Raw genomic sequence first — 22,951 nt, 5'->3', positions numbered from 1 at the left:
AACATTCGTTACTTTTCGAATCCGAAAACCCGATCCGTTTCGAATTTTCGGTTTTGTATCACACACACACATATTTATAGTTTCATTACATGTGATTATGGGACATTCGTTATTTTTATACATTTGTTAAATCGACTCATTTTGTCGTTTCGATATTATTTTATTATACATTCATCTTTAATATAATAATCACGATGAGTTACAAATATCATTCGTTCGTTATCTTTTCATTTTGTTCAAATAACGAAACGTCGAGGCTTAAAGTTTATTAAAGTTAACCGATTCGCAAACTATCTGGCATAATACGAAAATAATCCAAATATATTTAACTTCATGTAACATTTCAAAGTTCGTGATTCAAGTTGTAAATGATATTTTAATTTTGATCTTAAAATAAGATCTCAAAGTGCAAGGTCATTAGTGTAACTATAATTAAAATCATGTTTTAAGACATCTTGAAAGACCAGGGACTAAAGTTGTAATTTGTTCGAAGTATAATGTGTTATGTAGCATCAGCAGCCGTCCCTACCCTTCTTCACCCCGTTTTTCCGGCGACGAGTCTTTTATCGGCAGCAATTAACCGTCAGCCATAAACTAAATATATTTTTATAAATTATTATAAATCAAATAAAGTTGAATATAAAAAAAATTATATATATCGTTTTCACCTAAAATCGACTTTTGTTTCCATTAAAGTTTCGTGAAAACCCAATTATTTATTATATTATTAAACACCATTCCGTTAACTTTATAACACGATAACGTAGTCGCTTTCAAGTTAAAATCTCTGTTAAAACAAAAGTTAAATGATATTAAAATAATCATAAATCATTAAAATTCCTGTTAAGACTCTTATAAATAATATAAAATACCTTAGCATAATAAAATAATATTAAAATAATGCATATTCACTTAATCAAGTAAATAACCCTTATTATTCCGTTAGCTAGTCTTTAAATTTTCATATTTATTTTATTATAGTTCGGGATGTTCGGTTGCTTCGGTTTTGTTATTATGCTTTCGGTTTATATTTCAAGTTATTTTCGATTTCGAGGTGAGTTTCTCACACCCCCTTTTTTTTAAACGCTTTTACATTTTGGGGGTAGCATATATATCCTATTCAACGCAATTGATTTTATATTCAGCTATGAAACTGCAATTCATATCGTGGACTTGTGTGTTTATGTGCTTACTTGATTATGTGCTCAGCAAGTGGTTGCCTCAATAAGTATAATCATACGCCCCCCTTTGCACTAAGGACCATTTTGTTATGAGTGGAAAAGGGACCCCCGATCCAAATACGTTGGTTGTTGCCTACTGGAAAGGACATTGCATGCGAAGTAGTTTAATTATCACAAGTTTCATGGAATTGCAAGGTTTTATGTTTTTATTCAAACTTGTGTGAACTCACCAACTATTAAGTTAGTTGACCGTATTTTATATATATGCTACAGGTACATGCACTAGAGGAATACTTGAAGAAGTCACTAGAGTTAGGTTATTTAAACAAATGGACAAAATGTTTAGTTGAATTTATATTTTCTTGTATTTCTTGTTTACAAACTTGTGTTTATGATGTTTAAACCAATTAATGATAATATTGTCACTTAATAGTGTCACATGTGTTTTGAACAATCTGTACGTCACACTCAGGCATCTCCGCTTTAGCCGGGGTGTTACAATAATCGCTAGTCGCTAGTCGAGCGGTGGGGTGGGGACTAGCGATTAATCGGGATTTAATCGGATTGAACTTTAATGTATAATTTTTAATTTTATATATACATGCACACATTTTTGTACACGTTTTGACTGGAAACTGGCTTAAATATCGCCGGAAACCACTAGTTTTTTTATGAAATCTCGCCGGAAACGGCTAGTTTCGGTTGGAATATCACCAGAAACTGCTGATTTTGGTCGGAATCTTGCCGGAAACCGTCGATTTTTGGCAGATTTGACCATTGACCGATTAATTAGCCCAAAGTTAATCAGTAAAGTGGGAACTAGTGATTAATCGACGCATAGTCAGGATTTTTGAAACACGTAATCTATACTATATATAATATAGAACTCATAGGCAAATTAAGACGGTCAATTTTAAGGGTTTTACAATTGTTTAAGCACATGGTACAACTCTAAAGAGGGACAAAGTGGTCATTCAACACTTAAATATCACGTGTCTTACATGATAGTTACAATTTTAGTCCCTCTACTTTAATAAGTTTTTGTAAATTTGAGAATAGTTACAAATTTAACCTCTATCTTTTGCCTATGTATTATTTTTAATTTCACTTTTAACCCAACTTCCCCCACAATTTTTAAACGGTCATAACTTTTTCGTATGATAATATTTTTTAAAAATAATTGCACCATAAAAACAAGCGTTTTATTCCCTTTAATTTGAGTATGATATTGTCATAGTTTATTTAAGTTATAAAAATAACATTTATAGTTGTTTTTGGTCCATTTTTTATGGTTTTGAATTAAACTGTGAGCCAAATCATTAATAGGTATTTTGCCGTCGAAAACTGAAACCGAATCATTGAAAATTGAAACCAACCAAACCAAATCATTTCCAACGATTTGGTTGCGATTTGGTTTGTACTTTGATAATAAATTGAGTTTAAAATAAGAATTATTCATCATCATCATCATCGTACTCAGTATATCTCACCAATAGCAAAGCTATGGTATGTTCCGAGGAGGGTAAGATGTGTAGACAGTCTTACCTCTACCCCGTAGGAATAGAGAGGCTGCTTCCAGTGAGACCCCCAGCTCGAATAGTAGTTTTGCATCAAGCCTTAGACATAAGGCACATAACACTCAACGATCGGCACACCGATCGATTGGTGCATGTACCCTTGTCTTTAACGTTATTTTCACGAGATTAGTAAAATAACGTCAAAATTAGTGCATTTTCACTTTTGCTCACCCGAGGGTTCATACGTATATACATTATATGCGCTCACCGCAAGCAGTGCGTTAAAATAAAAACAAACGGTTTCACACTCAAATAAAACAATAAACACCCATAAATCTATTACGTGATTATTAAGGTCTGTATTTCCCGCTGTATTGTGCGAGCACCAGGCTAGTAATAATATATATAGCAACTCGTACCTACTCCAGTTGTAAAGTCAAGCGTGTTTTGGATGTTAGGACAAAAAATGAATTGAACAATGATTAATTAATATAATAAATGTTTAAATAATCATATAATAAAATTAGTGCATTTTCACTTTTGCTCACCCGAGGGTTCATACGTATATACATTATATGCGCTCACCGCAAGCAGTGCGTTAAAATAAAAACAAACGGTTTCACACTCAAATAAAACAATAAACACCCATAAATCTATTACGTGATTATTAAGGTCTGTATTTCCCGCTGTATTGTGCGGGCACCAGGCTAGTAATAATATATATAGCAACTCGTACCTACTCCAGTTGTAAAGTCAAGCGTGTTTTGGATGTTAGGACAAAAAATGAATTGAACAATGATTAATTAATATAATAAATGTTTAAATAATCATATATTCAATTATTAAACACCGGGTTAGGTTCAAATAAGAAGTTTGATTTTCCTAAGAAGGCTAGAAAGGAGGGTATTTTAGTCTAACACCTTAATATCAAAACCCACTTACTTTAATCTCAAAACCCACTTACATTCATTTCAAAAACCCACTTACATAAAACCCATTTACATCTTCACTCATCTCCTACATCCACTACCACTCCACCGCCCACTGCCACGACACCCGTCACCCACCGCCACCACCTTGCCGGAAAAGTCCGAAAAAACACAATGGAAAACACTATGAAAACACACAATGTAAAAAACCCAATGGAAAAAAAACACTATGAAAAAAAAACACAATGATAAAAACACAATTGTATGACACAATGGAAAAAACACAATGGAAAAAGCACAATGAAAAATACTATTGTATAACACAATTTTGTAAAACACAATTTGGTAAAACACAATTTTTAGAAAACCTACTATTTTTTTTAATTTTTATATTACAATATGGTACTCGTATTAAAGATAAAAAGACACTCATTATTATGATGAATTTGTTTTTCAATAAAAACGTAGTAAAAAAAAGTTATGGACGTTTAAAAATGATAAGGGAATTTGGCATGTGCCTTGCATGTGGAGAGAGAAAGTCAATAAATGTGTTATTTCTTTTATACCCTTCCCCTTATGTTCACACTTGATTTCCCCCTAAACTAATCTCAACCATCCATATTCAAAATCAACGGCTAAGATTACTTCTTATCCTTCCTATAAAAACTATACTTTCTATTATAACCTAATCCAAACATAACAGAAATCCAAACACCCCAGAAATTAAAGAAACAATATTATATTTTTATAATTATTATAATATAAAACATGAACTTGTACAGGCCACTTCCCTGAATCTTCCCACTGATCCCTTATCCTCAAACAACCCTAAACCCAAACAAGCAATCCATCAGAGAAATGGAGCTCCGACCCCTGGGAAACACAGACCTGAAGCTGAGCTGCGTGGGGTTCGGTGCATCCCCCCTCGGCAGCGTCTTCGGGCCCATTTCCGATGAAGAAGCCATTGCCACTGTTCGCGAAGCCTTCCGACTCGGCATCAACTTCTTTGACACATCGCCGTCAGTAATTCACATTCTATCATTCATTCCTTACAATACAATACAATTCATCTCAATTTCAATTAAAGTTAAACGAAGAACAAGATCATGCCTCATTCGTGTTCGTTTGATTACTGTAGCTGTTACAAAGATTTAGGGTTTTTGTTAGAATTTAGAATTTGAATTTATGTGTTCTGAATTTTAGGTATTACGGTGGAACATTATCTGAAAAAGTACTTGGAAAAGCCCTAAAAGCTGTTGGAGTACCTAGAAACGAATACATTGTGTCCACAAAATGTGGAAGGTACAAAGATGGTTTTGATTTCAGTGCTGAAAGAGTAATCAAAAGCATTGACGAGAGTCTAGAACGCCTGCAAATGGATTATGTTGATATATTACAATGTCACGACATCGAATTTGGCTCACTTGATCAGGTATTTACATTGGTGTATAGCTTATTGTTACAATAAATGAATAGCTCACCAATTTGTTGATTGTTGTTTCTAGGTTGTAAAAGAGACAATTCCTGTGCTCCAAAAGTTGAAGGACTCGGGGAAGATTCGATTCATTGGTATAACGGGGCTTCCACTGGGAATCTTTAACTATGTGCTTGATCGTGTGCCACCAGGCACGGTTGATGTGATTCTTTCATATTGTCATTATAGTGTTAATGATACGACGCTTGAAGATTTGATCCCGTATCTAAAAAGTAAAGGAGTTGGTGTGATCAGTGCGTCTCCGTTAGCAATGGGACTTCTCACAGAAAGTGGGCCGCCAGAGTGGCACCCGGCTTCACCCGAACTTAAGGTTTTCTTCTACTTAGCATCACTGGTATTAGAGGTGTATGCGAGCCGAGAGTGAGCTCTCATAAGCTCGGGGCTCGTTCATTATTTATCAAGTAATTATATATAAATATTTGCAAACCATGAATAGTAATTTGACCAACCACAATATGCTGCCTTTTTATTTAAGTTTCTTTTTGGTCCCTCTTATAATATGCATCTTTAACCTAAATACACAACTATTTTTATTTTATTTATTTGTTTTATCAACATTCCAATATAAATTTTCTTGAAAATAGACTTGTTGTTTAGCAAACGACATGAGCATGTGCTTTTATAGGTGAGATTGTAGATATGCATTGACAAAATTCTCGCTGAATCGTGTGGGCTAACTTCAACAATGTTAATTTTTTTTATCAACATTCCAATACAAATTATATTAAAAACGGAGTTGTATTCCAAATTAAGTATTTTTTGGTCTTGTAAATGATTTCCGCATGTGTTTGATATGTCAGATCGTAGATATGCATGTTCAAAATTCCTGCCGCATCACGTAGGGCAACTTTAACTGGTGTATTTACATTTTTAATACATGTTTACAATTAAGGGCAGGTGGTCCCGCAGGTAACGAAGTTCAAGTATTTAGGATCTTTTGTACAGAGCGATGGGGAATTAGACAGTGATGTGACCCACCGAGTTCAGGTAGGATGGTGTAGATGGAAAGCAGCCACAGGTATATTGTGCGACAAGAGTTTCCCGACTAAACTAAAGGGAAAATTCTATAGGGTGGCAGTTAGACCTGCAATGCTATATGGAACAGATTGTTGGGCCATCAAGAAGGCACAAGTGCGGAAGATGGAGGTAGCAGAAATGAGAATGCTACGTTGGATGTGTGGGCACACAAGGCTAGACCGAATAAGAAACGTTGTGTTTCGCGAGAGATTAGGGGTGGCGAACATAGCAGACAAGATAAGAGAGTGGAGATTGAGATGGTTTGGACATGTAAAGAGAAGACTGACGACGAATCCTGTTAGATCCGTAGACAACATTACTATAGAGGGGAGGAGGGGTAGAGGACGACCGAAATTGACTTGGGATGAGAGGATTAGGCATGATTTGATAGACCTAAACCTCTCCGAGGACATGGTTGAGGATAGGAATTCGTGGAGAAGTAGAATTAAAGTTAAGGATTTTTAGAGAGATTTGAATACCTTAGGGCTTAGACTTAACTTATTTAGGTCACATACCATAATGGTATTTCCCTTACATATATTATTATTATTATTATAATTATTAGCTTTTATATAGCTGTTAAACTGTGATCTTATTATTAATATTATTATTAATATTATTATAATTAGTAGTAGTTTTTATATAGCTGTTAAACTTTGATTTCCTTTATTTTGCTTCATACACATGTACTTAGAGCCGAGGGTCTCTCTGGAAGCCACCTCTTTATTCTTTTGGATAGAGGTACGGTGTGCCTACATCCCACCCTCCCCAGACCCTACTTATAGCTTTGCTGTCGGTGGAATTTTACTGGGTATGATTGATTGATATATTGATTGTTTACAATTAAAAATTTTATATACAACAGAATATATGTTATGTAAATGTGTATTAATTATAATAAACAAAATTATATACTGATAAGTTTGTTTAGGTTTGCGAGCAAGCTTGTGCTTGATAAGTGAATCTCATGCGTAGGCTCATTAATATACATGCTCAATTTTAGGCCCCGCTCGATTTGTGTTTATATTGAGCCAATCTTAAATGGCTCACGAGTGGCTTGGCTCATTTACACCTTTACCATTCATTAACAAGGGTGTGCATATGAAGTCGACGTTTTTTTAATGATTCTTCTGTTTGATCACAGGCTGCATGCCAAACTGCTGCTGATTTTTGTAAAAAGAAGGGGAAGGATATCTCAAAATTAGCCATGCAATACAGTTTGTGTAACAAAGATATTTCTACCATACTGGTGGGCATGAAATCTGTTGAACAGGTCAGATATTGTCTTTCAGTTTTTTTGTTATACTTCAAATCTAGTAGTTATGTAGGTTTACAAGTAATTTAACTCGATTATGCAAAAAAATTACGCTGATTTCAAACATTGATGACCTTTATTTTTTTACATTTTTGAATTACCAAAAATGTTCACTTGATCAATCAATGAATCATGCCCAGTAAAATCCCACTCATAGCAAAGCTATTGGTTGGTCTAGGGAAAATGTTCATCAATTTTGTATATTTGAGTTTTTGAATAGTGTTCAGTTTTGGTATTTCGGTTTTGGTTTGGGTTTAGTTCAGTTTCGTATTTTTTTAGGGCGCGCTCGTTTCACAGAATGGAATGGAATTAGATTTGGAATTGGAATTTGCATAGGATTTGGAATTGGAAGGAATTGGATTTGAAATCTGAACATTCCAATAGGAATTGGAATTTAAAGGAATTGAAATCGTGTGTTCGTTTGGCAAATGAATTGGAATCGAGTTTTTTTTTTTCTTAACGAGGATAATGGCGGAAACATTTTAGTTTTTTTAGATTTTTTGTTTTTTATTTATATTTTGTGTTATGATTTTTTTTTATTATTTTTTTTGAATTTTTTTAGGGGTTTTCTATTAAGATCAAAAACCTCTCAAAAAAATATTCAAAAATAATAATAAAAAATTTATAACTCAAAATATAAATCGAAAACAAAAAAACCAAAATATTTTATTTGTTGTTCTCGTTAAAAAAAAAACAAACAAAAACTTGAGAAAAAATTACAACGAATTCATTTGAAATCTTCCACATTTGGAAGGATTTAGAATCCCTTTATTTAAAGCTATTTGAAGGAATTGAATTCCAATTCCAATTCCAATTCCAATTCCTAGGCAACCGAACGCACCAAAAGGAAATTAAGATTTCAATTCCAATGAAACGAACACGCCAAGTCATGGGATTTTAATTCTAATTCCTACGAATTCTGTGAAACGAACACGCCCTTAGGGTTTTACCAGGGGAGCTAAATAAAATATGGTTCGAAATAATGAACTTGAGCCTACACCTTGTTAATAATTAATTGATTATTGTGCATTTCAGCTTAATATATGGGTAAAACTATCATAAATTTGGTTCGGTTTGGTTCTTTCTGTATTAGTTACATGCAAAACCGAATCCGAACTGAAAGTTCGGTTTATGCAAAAACATAAAGCAAAACCGTTAATTTTGTTTGCGTTCTGTTATTTCAGCAAAACCTTCATAACCGAAATCAAACCACAAGTTTGGTTTTGGAAACATAACACTAGACCTTGGGTTCAGTTTTTTCGGATTTATGCATATGCTACTTACACCACTTAAACCTGTTTTTTAATTAAAAATGATTATTTGATTAATATAGTTTATGTTTATTATATGTAAGAAAAGAGTGTTGGTAAATCAACCCTACCTGACCAAATTTGACCTGCTACTAAACATGTCCGACCTGACCATCATACGTGAAAGATACATGTAATGTTAGGTATCCTGACAATGTGGTTCCCGCCTTCCCTCATTCAGGTGCAGGTCAACGTTGCAGCTGCTACAGAGCTTGCAAAAGGTTTTAAAGATGAGGAAACCTTAGCGGAGGTCGAAGAAATACTGAAACCGGTGAAGAATCAGACATGGCCTAGCGGTATTCAACAAATTTAAGCATTGCTCAACTGTTGTTTATATGCTGTACACTTGTTTATATGTGTTTCAATGATGAATGCAATCAATAAGTGACATATTTGCGTATAAAATACTTTCTTGATGGTGTTTGTTTTACATTCACAGTATTTTTACTCAAAAGCAATCTTGTAAAGGTAGGTTTACAATGTCTAGTATTTCTCGAGTACTCGCTACAAGGTATGTCACCAAGGGGAGTTTGTTTAATTCCGTCTAGTTACTAAGAATCGATCAAAAGTGGTCAGCCTCAGGTACAATCACATCTAGTCGGTGAACTTGAGCCGATTTTACTTAAAAAATAAAATATAATTGGTATTTCAATAATATTAACAAACGAGTATCATTTTTTTAATTAATAATTAGCAATTTTTAGAACAAATTATTATTTAAAAAAATATATTTCTTTTATTGATATTGATATTCACATTTTTTGTTATAAATACTAGTAAACTAAGGATATTTGACATATATATTTATATTTCTCATGTCTGAGTACTCCCCAAGTACTCCTCGGTCGACCGTATAAGGTCCTCCGTCTAGCGACTTTTGCAACCATGCTCAAAAGTATGTTAACCAATGTCACTTATGTGTCTCAAAAATGTGCGAACCATAATGTCACTTTTAAGCATCTCCTAAGGAAATTAATCCGTTTAAAAAAATCCAATGTGGGAACCATATTGTAAACTAGACCGACTAGAAGTTTGGCTATACCGAATGGCAGTACCATATCGAACAAGACCCCTACCGATTGAATCCTCGTGGTGTTCCCGTCGCAACACGCGGGCACTCCTACTAGTGTATGTGTATATATATATATATATAGATAAATGTTGGTGCCATAAAGAACTTTTAAGTTGCTTAGTGTTTGCTACTTTAGTTTATTTGTTTGAATAGAATGCTAATACGATGAGTTGGTTTGTTGGCTGTTTTGTCTATATTAAGTGTTGTGTTAGTGCGCAGGTTCAAACCTTACTTGTTGCATTTACAATCAATATTTTTCCTTTATATTTGTTATTATTATTTGCATTGATAGGTGGTAGGGCTGTAAATAAACCGAACGAACACAAACAAGGCCTTGTTCATGTTCGTTTGTTAAGAAAATGATGTGTTCACGAACGGTTCACGAACACTTACCGAGCAAGGTTTTATGTTCGTGTTCGTTCATTAAGGAAATTAATGTGTTCACGAACGGTTCACGAACACAAATGAACACAAATAAAATCGGCAGAGCCTAGAGATCGACACCAATGTATTCATCAATGTGAATAATGAAAGCTTGTAAACGAATCGAATGAACACAAACAAGGGCATGTTCATGATCGTTTACTTAACTTTAAAAGAACACGGACACTTAATCAAACAATTATTTATGTTCAAGTTCGTTTATTTATAAATGGGCATTTGTGTTCGTTTTGTTTAAAATCTAAACGAACATAACTAAACAAAGATAAATGACCATGTATGAAAAAATGTAAATGAACACAAATATAAACGAACTTAAATGAAAACACTTAAATGACACAAATTAACAAATATAAAACCTTTAAGCAGATGATCTAATGTTGTGGGATTTTAACTCTAATTCCTTTGAATTCCCATGAATTCTATGAAACGAGCGCATTCAGTTCTATCGACAGCTATCATAAAACAATTATACACCAAACGACGACAATTAAACATCAAAAAAAAAACAAATCTATTGCAATCTCTGTTTTTTGTAATTTCTAAAAGGAAAATAAACAATTATAAACTAGTCCCAAACCTATGGTTTCTATCGGTCTCGAACCCATTGCTATAAATACCAGTTCAGTTTTGGTTCGGGACATAGGTCTGTGTCGGTTAAACATTTTGAATGTGCATGTCTACCTACAGGAATTAGTTTTAAACACCATTGACTTAAAATGAACCGGGTTGGAACCACAACCGAGCAGTGACGGACCTAGAAAATTTTTTCACAGGGGTCGGAAATATTTTAGAGTTTGAAATTTTATCGTTATATGTCTATAAATTCTTTTAGGATCGAGTCGGACCGGGTCGGATCACATAATAGATAAGCTTTTAAGTTGCAACAAATTACCTAAGTACCATATTTTAAACTAGAAACACACATATTAATATAAATTATAAAATAATAATATTCAAAATCTACGAAATGATTATATAATCAATAAAAATTACATAATTAAGCAAATAGTGAACAACTTACTTAATTTTCTATCAACAATTAAGTTATTTAATAAGTTTTACATAATCAACCTTTTAATAAATTTTTAATTGTCATCCTTAATTGGTGGATAAGACAAGAAAAAAAGGAGCATATACACTTTTAAAAGTTAAAAACAAATCCCACGACACACATGAAGTAATTACTTTTTGTTTATGTTATTATTAAATATTTTATAGTTTTACATTTTCAAAAAAAGGTTAAGCTAAATGAGAAGGGGAAAAAACAGTGTTTGCAGCTTTTAATCTAGATAGGCACCCTATATGCACACTGACTTATAAAACTACTCAAATACAAAACAAACCTATCTTATTTCTATCATCTTCTTCATTTAAATTTAACCACTGCAATATCTCTTACCGGAAAAAACACTCCGGTGATTTTTTTTTTGCTTTTGGTTCAGTTTATTTCTTTCCTTCTTTCTTTTTTCAATATTTCGCAGGGGTCGGTGTTGAAATTTCACTGGGGTCGGTAAAGATTTTTATACTATAATAGCACTAAAAAATCCGCCTCTGCAAGCAAGACGGTCTGTGTCGATTCGTAACTGGGGCTTAAAAATACACAGTAACAAGTTCAGGTGTCTAAATTGATTTATAAAACAAGTTCTCATGAATCACTGACTGAAAAAATGACTAAAGTCGCCATCACGACACAAATGATGTAAAAAATGTGTTAAATACAGACTTAATAATTAACATCTACACGAGCGAAAGCTCACCAGCAGGTGTTGATCTCTTCACAAGCTTAGCCCATGATTCATTCATCTCGGTGATCACCTTGAGAGCATAATCCTGTTATTCATATCATACCAAATTCAGCATTAAACTAAAGTATTTCAATATTATTAATTTCACTAAAAAACACCAAATGCGTACCTTATCAGCCGCTTTGTTGCCGAGACCAAAGTTGTTAGCAGGTTTGCCATCAGGGATCTTGTAGTCCCTGAACCAGTCTTTGATTGCGGTAAGAGTACCCTAAAGAAAATTGATTGATTAGTCCCTATGTAATAATCAGTCGATTCGGGTTATGTTTTCTCTCTAAATAGAAGTGGGGCGCAAACGAGTTCAGCCACTAGAGATTGGCTCGCTAAAAGCCCAATTCAAACCGAGCTTAAACAAGCCTGAGCTCAGGCCTAAAATAAGCCTGTATAATAAACGAGCCCACGCTCTTCATATACTAAGCTCAGTAGGGCCCAGGAGCCTTTTATCTATATAATATTAGTAACTTTTTTCTAATTATATGTATTATGTTACATATATAAAATATGCAACAAAATTATTATCATCTATAAAAAAATAACTAAATAATTAATATAGGAGCTGAACTCAAGGTTTGGATATAGCCTTTTAAACTCAAGTTCTGTTAAGTTAAATGCGTCAAGCTCGAACTCAGCTCAGCTTGTTTACACCTCTTATCGTCAATAAATACAATAAAAAAGATTAACTAAAAGAAAAATTATACGAAATCTCCGAATCACCATAGAATAAATTAAATTATTTGTAATGACATAGCCTTTTAAGTTTTAATCATAAGCATAAAAAGCACAAACAGTTAATTAACTTCTCATTCCGGGAAATGCTTCTCAATGTCATCAACATCATCAACAAGTGACACCCTCGGATCATCCAAGGAAATTGCAATAACTTTCCAATCAAGTTCTCCCTCATCAATCATAGCTAGACAACCTAACGGTTTGACTTTCATGAGTTGACCTATGTTCCCACGCCTTTCACCAATTTCAACCACATCAACTGCAAGCATCAAACAAAAACCAAGTAAATAAATCTTAAAATACCTGCTTTCAAATGTCACACAAAAATAGCATCACTGGATCCAAATTTACCAGGATCATTGCCTCCAAACGCTCCATCAACCTCAGGGTTTGCAAATGACGGATCTTCCCATGTTTGTGGAAGTAATCCATAATTCCAGTTAATGTTATACCTAGGAAACAAAAAGCAAGTGTACAAGCTTCAAAATTCAAATATTGCAAGTGTCTAATATTTTGGGCCAATGTTCAATAAGCAGTCAGTGGGGCCTGTGAGTTTTCTTTGACAGTTTCTCATGGTCAGCAAAAAAAAAAAGAAAAAAAGAAAGAGATTTAGTTGCAACAATAATATAGGGCTTACGGGTAGTATCTAAGTTTCCCTTTCTTTGTATCTTGTTTAATAGGAGTGAATATCTCATCGGTAGCAACCTCCATTTTTGCGCTTGATTCTTTTGGAATTTCAACAATAAAATTAAACGCTCCATCACCAACATGCAATGGTATATCAGCCAAGGTGAAACCTGAAACAACCAACTCACGTTGTCAATAGGAGTGTAACATAACCGAATGTTTAGTGCACCATTTCGCAGGTAGTTCGTTTATGTTTGTTTATTTAATCAAACAAACGAACATGAAACACAAGCCGCATTTGTTTTTGTTCATTTAGTTAAGCGAACGAACATAAATGCATGCCCGATTTCTTCATTTATATTCGTTCGTTTACGTTCATTTATGTTCGCTAGTTTACGTTCATTGATATATTCTCTCAGGCCCATTACAATATACTTTAGTTTTAATAACTTTTTAAGCCCAACATATTGTTGTTCACATTGACTTTTGATTGGTTTAAGCCCAGTTAAATTAAGTTATGTTCATTTATACTGCTAACAAACGAACACGATCAGCTGATCACATTATTTTCTTAACACACCAACACAAGCAAATAAAACCCGTTCATTTAATTGTTCGTGTTCGATGAGTTGATCCTTGATTAAAAGTTAAAGTAACGAACATGGACATGCTCCGTTCGTATTCATTCGTTCGTTTACTGGCCCGATTAGGATTGCAATTGGAAATGAGCCAATATAAAATGCTGGAAGTTGAAACAATCAAATGGTGAATCACATTTCATTTCAGTTAAAATATCAGTGAATAATATTAACCTAATTTAGTAATCTTGGACAGATCAAGAACTTAAAATTCAAATTCAAAGTCACAATCTCTCTAATTTCAAACCCAATTAGTAAGTTACCGCTACAATCAATTCATTTCAGACTTCAAATATATTCAATACCACAATCAAAACCCTAGAAACACAACAAATAAAATCAAATAAGCTATGAAAACAAACGTTTTTCCTGTGATTTAAACATTAACATTTTTAGGCCTACTACAATTAATTATAGTTTTATAAATTTAAATTGACCAATTACAATTTATTCTAGTATATTAATTTTTTAGATCCAACATAAGCACACAATTTTTCACATTCGTAAACTGTTCATTTAAGGTATGTTTGGCAAAACTAGCTGGTAGCTGTAGCTTTTAAATACATTTAGGTGTTTGGCAGAGTAGCTGGAGCTTTTAATAAAATGTATAAAATGACCAAAATGGGCATAACTAAAAAAAACATAATTATTAAATGTGTATATTTTGAAGGTTACTTAAGCTCGTAGCTTTTCTAAACACTACTAGTAGGAGCTTCAAGTTTTTTCTCCTTATCTAAAAGCTTCATGTTCCTTTAACCAAACAAGGCTTTTTATTGAGCATGAGCTTTTTCTCAAAAGCTTGAAGCTAGAAGCTCCTAAAAGCTTCTTGCCAAACATACCCTTATACTATTAACAAACGAACATAAATGAACACGAACACGCTCATTTTCTAATGAACCGACACGCAGAGCCAATTACCTCAATAGGCCTGAAATTTTTTTTAAGAATTATATATATTTTACATTGTAAAAAATATGTATTCTTAGGTAGCGTTTGGTATGTAGGAATGACAGGGGGAATAGAATGATTCACTGCATGAGAATGAAAAAAGTGGTGTTTGGTTGTTCAATAGAATGGAATAATCCATTCCACATGGAATCCCATTCCATCAAAACCATTCCTTCCCACCCCCCTCTTCTTTTCATTCCATTCCTCATTCACCCTACTTTCTCACCACACCACCACTGTCACACCCCGACTAGCACAATGCGGAAGCGTAAAACGGGAATGTAACAGACACCTCTGGTATCAACACATTGTTTTTAAAGAAACATTACAAACTAATTTACATTATATTACATTTCTTTGTTCTATCATTGTTTTACAGTCTAGGTGATACAAACAAAATTAGTTCGTTAACTATACATTCTTACTACTAACGCCTTTGCTTCTATTCACATAGCATCAACCACACACTTCAGGCAAGTGACAGATCACCCAATCATTCCGATTTAGGTACACCTGAAAAGCAGTTTAAAACGGGTCAACTACTAGAGTTGGTGAGTTTCACGAGTTTCAAGAAATCAGTAATGATTTCACAAGTCAACACTTGTAATCATGAAATAAGTATGTATGTATGTAAATGATGTATGTGATGTAATTATGCTAAGCTACAGTGAAGCCTGGACTGTTCGTGCTGCGTGCCTCTATTTCCCACGCTCAATCAACCACTGTGGCCCATTTCCGCCCACAACATGCCCCGGTAGATATGTCTAACACTACATAGCTGGTTCGTGTATGCATGGTCATGTGCAAACGGGATAATGTCTCAGCAACCATGCTGGCCCCGCCTGGGTTTGTCAAACCAAAAGTACTATTCACAAGCCACCGGCTCAAAGTTAATCATTGTGATCGTGGGGACTTTCGTGTGTTAGCACTTAGATAATTCACATCATCACATGTTTCAAATAAGTATATAGATATAAGCAAACATGCTTTTCACCCCAAAAGTTCGTAAAACAGTTTAGAAGTGGGGTCATGAAACTCACGGTTTAGTAGATAATCAATACTGTATCAGCTCGTGGTTTGTTCGGTCCGCTATCAGTAGTTCCTATAATCAATATTATAATAATATTAATATTTTAATATTATTATAATCTCAATACTAAACTGGGCTGTATAACTAATCTGAGTGTAGCTGGAACGCCCAGAAAGTGGCAATAGGCTTAGGTTGTGATGTTGATTAATGTCTAATACTTAAAACCGAACTTGGCTTAGATTCTCGTTTTTCCAGCTGGGCCAAGTTGTTCGTTTACGCGTTCAGAAAACAGTTATGGGGAAATAAGCTTGGGTAAATGTATTGGTTAACAAAATGATTAAGTTATAAAGAAAGATCACATACTGGGGTCCCGGATTAGCCACGGGGCCCGTTTCCGTTTATTCAGTTTGATTTAAGAAGAAACGCGCACAATCCACCCGGATTGTCTAGGTTTCTCATAGAAAAGTTCATTTTCACTTAATTAGTCCAAAAATATGATTTTTGATCACTCTTGGTGTTTTGATATTCCCGCAGGTTCGTTAGTCGCGAACTTGCCGGTTTTTATAAAAACTGAATTTGTTTAATATTCAAATTAGCATAATTAATTAACCGTTAATCATTAAATTATGAAAATTTAACCACTTATCAATTAAAATATGTAGATTTTTATAAAAATATTTCTGGAATTAATTACTGATTTATTAATTTATAAAAATTTATTTTATCAGCTATATTTCGCCTGAAAATCGTCCGTTTACCCCAAACAATTTCCAAAAATTCCACAAAATTTCCTGAATGCTCAAATCATGTCCTAAATCAACTTGTATCAATTTCAAAATGTAAAAAGTTCGTGCGATATTCTTTTCGGCCCAAATTCGGTTATAAAAATTCACACGAACGCATATAAACAAAACACCTTTAAACTTTTCCAAATGATCCCAATATTCATATGTGATCAAAATACATCAAATATGAGTTCCCAGAAAAATTTCATAATTTTTGAAGTATTTTAGCTATTTTTCCCAAATAAACATCCCAATTTGGTAATAAATTCGCCAAATATTCTCGGATGGTCAAAAAATTACCAAATTTGAACAGGGACTCATTGACATGGTCCCTGATGTCCCTGAAAAATTTCAAGTCCTAACAATATGCACATCACAACCTTAACCTAAATAGCCCGTAAGCGAGTGTTTCGGCATTACCTTAGCGGGTTTGGCTCGTTTCCGACTTTTTAATCAAGTTTTCAGGTTCTTGTGCCTCTAAGCAAGCTAGGTACAAGTCCTATATCACAAACCAAGCAATTTTTCATCAACATAACAGCCCTTAACTTAGGGTTTCGGCTAGTGAACAAAAACGAACTTTTGAACCGTAAAAACACCGTTTCAACCCTTTAATCCGTGTTTATGGCAAAACAAAACTATCAAAACAGGTTCCTTACCGTGTTTATGATCAAAACATGTTTATGGACCATTTTTAGGATTTTTACACGGTTAGGAATGATTTTTAGTAACAAAGACATGTTTTTATGGTATTAATCAAGGTTAAACAAGTACAAAAGCTACTTATTTAAGCTCCTTACCTTAGGGTTTGAAGGTTTTCTGGAAACTCAGGTTTAGAATTATTTTTAATTAAAAGTAAAAAAATATTTTCAAATTTCTGTTTTTGCCATTATTCTTATATTTTCTTACCCTTTGCTCGAAAAAAGAAAAAAAAAATTTAAAAATAAAAAAACCCACTGTAATGCACATACGTATTACACATGCGTATTACTATGTATTTTTAAGCTTAATAGTATTTAATTCCATATATTCAATTTTTGTGTATTGTATATGTGTAGTAGTGTTGTATTATATGAAAAAAATAATAATAAAATAAAAGTCGATGTAGTGCACATGTGCGTTAATATTGTATTACACATACGTACTAATGTGTAATCGATGTGCGTATTAGTCTTATATTGCATATATACAATATGGTGCATCAAATATGTGCAATAGTGTTGTATTCTTTGCAATACAATTATATGCAATGCACACTATTACACATGTGCACCATACCAACGAGGTTACCGAAAAGGTTTTATTTTTGAACCAATAACAACATATAAGAATAATGGAAAAAAAAAGAAACTTCAACAAAAATTTTTTAAAAAAGTTAAAAATAGTTTTTTAGGGGTTTTTAAGTTTTCTCTATAAGAGGAATTTTCACTGGATCCCACCCATATATATATATATATATATATTAGTTTTAGAGCCCGTGTAATACACGAGATAATATAAATAATAAAGTTATAAATATAGCAAATAAGTACATACTGTACATAGAAAAATGATTACATCTATACTTATATCTATACTATGTGTTCATAAATTGATTTTATTAATATCAGAAAATGATTTTTTTTAATAAATAAATGAACTTAATAAATAATAATGATAATAATGCAAGTACATAAACATACATGAGAACGGTCCATCTACTGAAAATTTAATTCCTAGTATATAGTTGAAAGAATTTTGGTTATTACCTATTTCAAAAAAGACTTTTCAAACAATAATAGTTCTGAGGGGGCTTCTCAACTTTGTCATAATGACAACACATGAAAATAACCCGCTAACCTGTTCAATTTTGTTAATGTTTTGCTTCACTTGATCATAATTTTGTATGACATGTTTCACACACTATATTTTAATCATCATTAAAGAAAAAGTCAGTGCTGACACAAATGTTTCAAATTGTTAGAAGCACTGATAGGCCTGGAGGTAGCATTTCGAAAGTGTTCGTCATCTTTTCTTAAATTTTAATAGTTGTGGAAAAAATAGTCAATTAGCCAAATCTCAAATCTTTTCATTATTTCCAAAAATGTCATTGTGTAACATCCTAAAATTTATAATGTTGAATAAAGAAAGTTACGTTTAGTGATTTCGCGTTATTAATTATTTAATATCTAGTAAGGAGCGGATCATGGACTTAGATTAATTGAGATGGATTAAATGAGAATGGGCCTTAGGTCAATGGGCTTTAAGGGATATAAATATCCCCTAAACCCTAAACTATCATTCATTCCATCTTATCCTCTAACACTCCAAAACACATACACCACACGCCACACGCACCGCCGGCGGCCGGGGGAGGGGAACGAACACGATCCGAGAGAGAGTGAGCGATTAGTTGTGACTAACAAGTTAAACGAGATCCAAACGAGCACAAAAAGGTATGATTCTTGATCTTTAAAGTTTAAAGATCCAAGCTTTATAGTATATATACGACCGAAAACGGTTGGGGAACGTAGTGGGTGACGTCGAACCATAACAAGGGTGTTAAAATCGCCAAAATGGTTGATAGAAACCAAATAGTGGCTGAACTGGGCAACTTCGCCTTCAAAGCGATAAATTCGCCTTCAAAGCGATAACTTCGCCTGAGGCCAAGTTCGCCAAATTGATAACTTCGCTTACGGCCAAGTTCGCCTAACTGGTAACTTCGCCTGAGGCCAAGTTCGCCTAATTGGTAACTTCGCTTACGGCCAAGTTCGCCTAACTGATAACTTCGCCTAAAGCTAAGTTCGCCTAAGGTTTAACTTCGCCTAAAGTCAAGTTCGATTAGAAAATAAATTAAAAACCTAATGAAAAATGTGTTAAGACAGTTAATGCTAATAAAATTTTTCCAAGCTGACCTGGCAGCTCGACCCCAGCCAGGGGCTCTGCCCCTTGGACCCTGCTAGGGGCTGCCGCCCCTAGACCCCGCTGCCAGGGGCGCTGCCCCCGGACCCCCGTTCGTTGTGGGTACTAGTTAAGACTAGAAAGATGATATGAGTAGTGATAGTTAATTGATACGTATACTTGTTATACAGTCAGCCGCGCACAACTGAAAAAAGGGATTACGATTAACGGTGAACGTAACCGCATTCAGGTGAATTTCTAGCCCCATTTATGTGTTATGTTTTCGGGGCTGTGTGCATACTCGATATGTTTGTTAATACGCTTATCCTAAGAGATAAGTGTATGCCTTATGTGAATGATGTGATATGTATGAATGATTGCTTGATGGTACGTGAACGATCTTCGGATATTGCACGTACTGTCAGGTTGTAACGCTAAGTATAAGGTAAGTATCATATGTATGCTTATGTGTATGAATGTGATAAGTTAATAAAAGAAGGAAAGGATGGTTGTATGGTAACGAAGAGGGAATCGAACCCTACTAATATTCGAGAACTAGGGAACCGAACCCTACTAATATTCGAGGAAAGAGTGACCAGACCCTTATAATATCTGTGATGTTAGGGACCAGACCCTTATAATATCTGTGATGTTAGGGACCAGACCCTTATAATATCTGTGATGTTAGGGACCAGACCCTTATAATATCTGTGAGGTTATAAGGCGAAAGGCTCTTTAAAACGTATGATTATGTATGCAAAGAAAGTATGAAGGTAAGAATGAAAGTATATGGAATTATGTGTGTATGAAAGAAAGTTAAGAGGTTAAGTATGAAATGTAAGAAGGTATTGTATGATTATGTGATTAACTAGAACTCACTCAGCGTAGCTGACTTTTAGTATGCACGCAGGTGAGTAGGATGAGGCAGCTCGCTTGAGGAGACACGTGGCACCGAATAAGAGGCTGGCATCGAAAGACTCAAGACGTTTAAGTTTAATGTTTCGTTAATTTTGAAAGACAAAATGATGTTTTAAGAGAAGACGTGTTTAGTTATGAAATGTTTTATGAAAGCTTTTATATTCCGCGAATGTTTTAATTAACTCTGATATTTAGAACTGCGTTTATGAGTAAATCCAACACGAAGGTAGGGCTACCGGTATCGGGGCCTTACACATTGAAAATAATTTTGAAACTTAAATCACGTTTAAATTCTAACTTTCATTTGTTTGACATTTTCAAACTTTCAACCCATAATAAATTTGATGATAAATCTACTTGCACTCTCAAACTTTTAAAATACTCATATTACCCCTTTTTGACCCGTAACAAATTTTGAGCCAAATGTAGTTAACTTGTACCATACACTCTATTTACTAACTTTTGAACCGTAACAATCAAATTTAAGTTCCATAAAAATCCTGAGACAATCATTGATAAAAAAACCGAGAAACTGACTATGATAAACTTTATTATATATGAAAGTGAATGGTATATATTATTATAACATATATATAGTTTAGTAAATTAACTGAAAAAAAAATGGATAGATTTAAAGAAGATATTTATAATTTACAAGAATATTTGTTTTTATAAAAATGTATAGTATATATAATAAAATAGAGTTTAAAGGAAAGTAAACAATTATTGATCTATGACATAGTTATTAGTTTGGAGGGAAAAAATTTATAAGGTTTAACCACAAACTGACACATGTCCATAATTATTTTACTTTATTAAAATAGGTAGATTGTAGAATATATATAATCTTTATTTATAGTATGGAAAGTTCTTAGAATGCCTATAAATAGATATTAGGAATTTAAGCGGGAAAATTTAGCCAAGAAAGAAAATGGAACTGACACGCCATCTTCATTAATTTCTTTTATTAGTATAGGTAGATAGGTAGATTATGAGGTTGTCTGTGTGTGTGTATATATATAACGAGTTAAAAATTTACCAACAATTGTGATTTTGATCTTCCAAAATAAGGAAAATAAATTATACTGAAATCTATTTATTGCTTATTTAAGTTACAAATCTGTTTACCAAATATGTTAAAGAGAATTTTGTTATGGTTAAAGATACTAATCTTAGTAAACATTAGAATAATCATGGCATAATTTTGTAAGGACCCATTCCCGGGAACCCTACATTTGTACGTGTTGGATTTACTCATTCACATAATTCGAAAATCAGAGTTAATTAAAATCAGTCGCGAAATATAAAAGTCATACATTCAATCAATCCATCAAGTACTTGTTTAAAACAAAACAACATAAGTCTTAACATAAACGAAACAACACGTGAATCTTCTTTCTCAGTCGATGCCAGTCTTCATTTTATTTGCCACGTGTCTCCCATCAAGCAACCTGCCTCATTCTATTCACCTGCATGCATACTAAAATTCAGCTACGCTGAATTAGTTCTAGTTAATCAATTAAAATACATTGTATCTATATCCTTACTTATACGTGTCCGAAGATATGTATTTCGTACTTTACTTACTATTACTTCTTTCATACATACCTTACATACGTACTTACATACTTTCTTTCATACCGTCTTTCTTCATAATTCCTATACTTACATTACTTTCATATTGCTTATTTGTTTTAAAGAGAATTTCGCCCTACATACATCGGATATTAGTAGGGTCCGGTGCCCTCCATACCTCGGATATTCTTAGGGTCCGGTGCCCTCCATACCTTGAATATTATTAGGGTCCGGTGCCCTTCATATCTCGGATATTATTAGGGTCTGGTGCCCTCTATACCTTAGATAATATAGGGTCCGGTACCCTTCCTTGTTCTATACAACCATACAACATACATACGTTCGCTACATATCTTTATTACATTCAAGTATAAATAAATATATATAACTACGTACATACTAATTAATCATTCTATATCGTTCAACAAACATACGCAAACAATCATCTAATATACGCTTACCACTCAAAGTAAGTGTATTATTTAACACATCGTAGTATGCACACAGCCCCAGAAACGTAACACAGAAAAGGGGCTAGAACTCACATGTAGTCGGTTTCGCCCGGAGTTAATCGTGAGACCTTTCTTCAACCGCGCACGGCTAACTGTTTAATAATTACACGTACTAATCCTCTATCTTTAATTATTTTATATTCTTATGTTCACGTAACCAAACTTATAAATTACGAAATCGTACTTATTAGTTCAATGAAACCCTACTTTATTGTTTATGGAATCGATCT

The 22,951-nt window shown here is 33.6% G+C and overlaps 1 protein-coding gene across 1 annotated transcript; it reads left to right on the top strand.

Moving 5' to 3' along the window:
• The first annotated feature begins 4,485 nt into the window (after positions 1-4,485).
• LOC143620783 (L-galactose dehydrogenase-like) lies at positions 4,486-9,150 on the top strand. The gene is made up of 5 exons (XM_077092394.1): positions 4,486-4,646; positions 4,831-5,059; positions 5,133-5,432; positions 7,284-7,412; positions 8,946-9,150. The coding sequence occupies exons 1-5, from the start codon at positions 4,486-4,488 to the stop codon at positions 9,075-9,077; spliced, it is 951 nt and encodes a 316-aa protein (XP_076948509.1). The 3' UTR covers positions 9,078-9,150.
• Positions 9,151-22,951: the final 13,801 nt, after the last annotated feature.

The sequence above is a fragment of the Bidens hawaiensis genome, unplaced genomic scaffold (assembly GCF_021521415.1).
Source record: "Bidens hawaiensis isolate Kalapana, Puna unplaced genomic scaffold, B.hawaiensis_p1.1 tig00002671_1, whole genome shotgun sequence".
In the NCBI taxonomy this organism is placed as follows: domain Eukaryota; kingdom Viridiplantae; phylum Streptophyta; class Magnoliopsida; order Asterales; family Asteraceae; genus Bidens; species Bidens hawaiensis.
This window is presented reverse-complemented; position numbering and strand designations above follow the sequence as displayed.

Excerpts from the sequence above, each read along its gene's own strand:
- LOC143620783 (XM_077092394.1), top strand. The coding sequence starts at position 4,486 with ATGGAGCTCCGACCCCTGGGAAACACAGACCTGAAGCTGAGCTGCGTG. Across the intron at positions 5,433-7,283 it reads CGGCTTCACCCGAACTTAAG|GCTGCATGCCAAACTGCTGC; the intron begins GTTTTCTTCTAC and ends GTTTGATCACAG. Across the intron at positions 7,413-8,945 it reads GCATGAAATCTGTTGAACAG|GTGCAGGTCAACGTTGCAGC; the intron begins GTCAGATATTGT and ends TCCCTCATTCAG.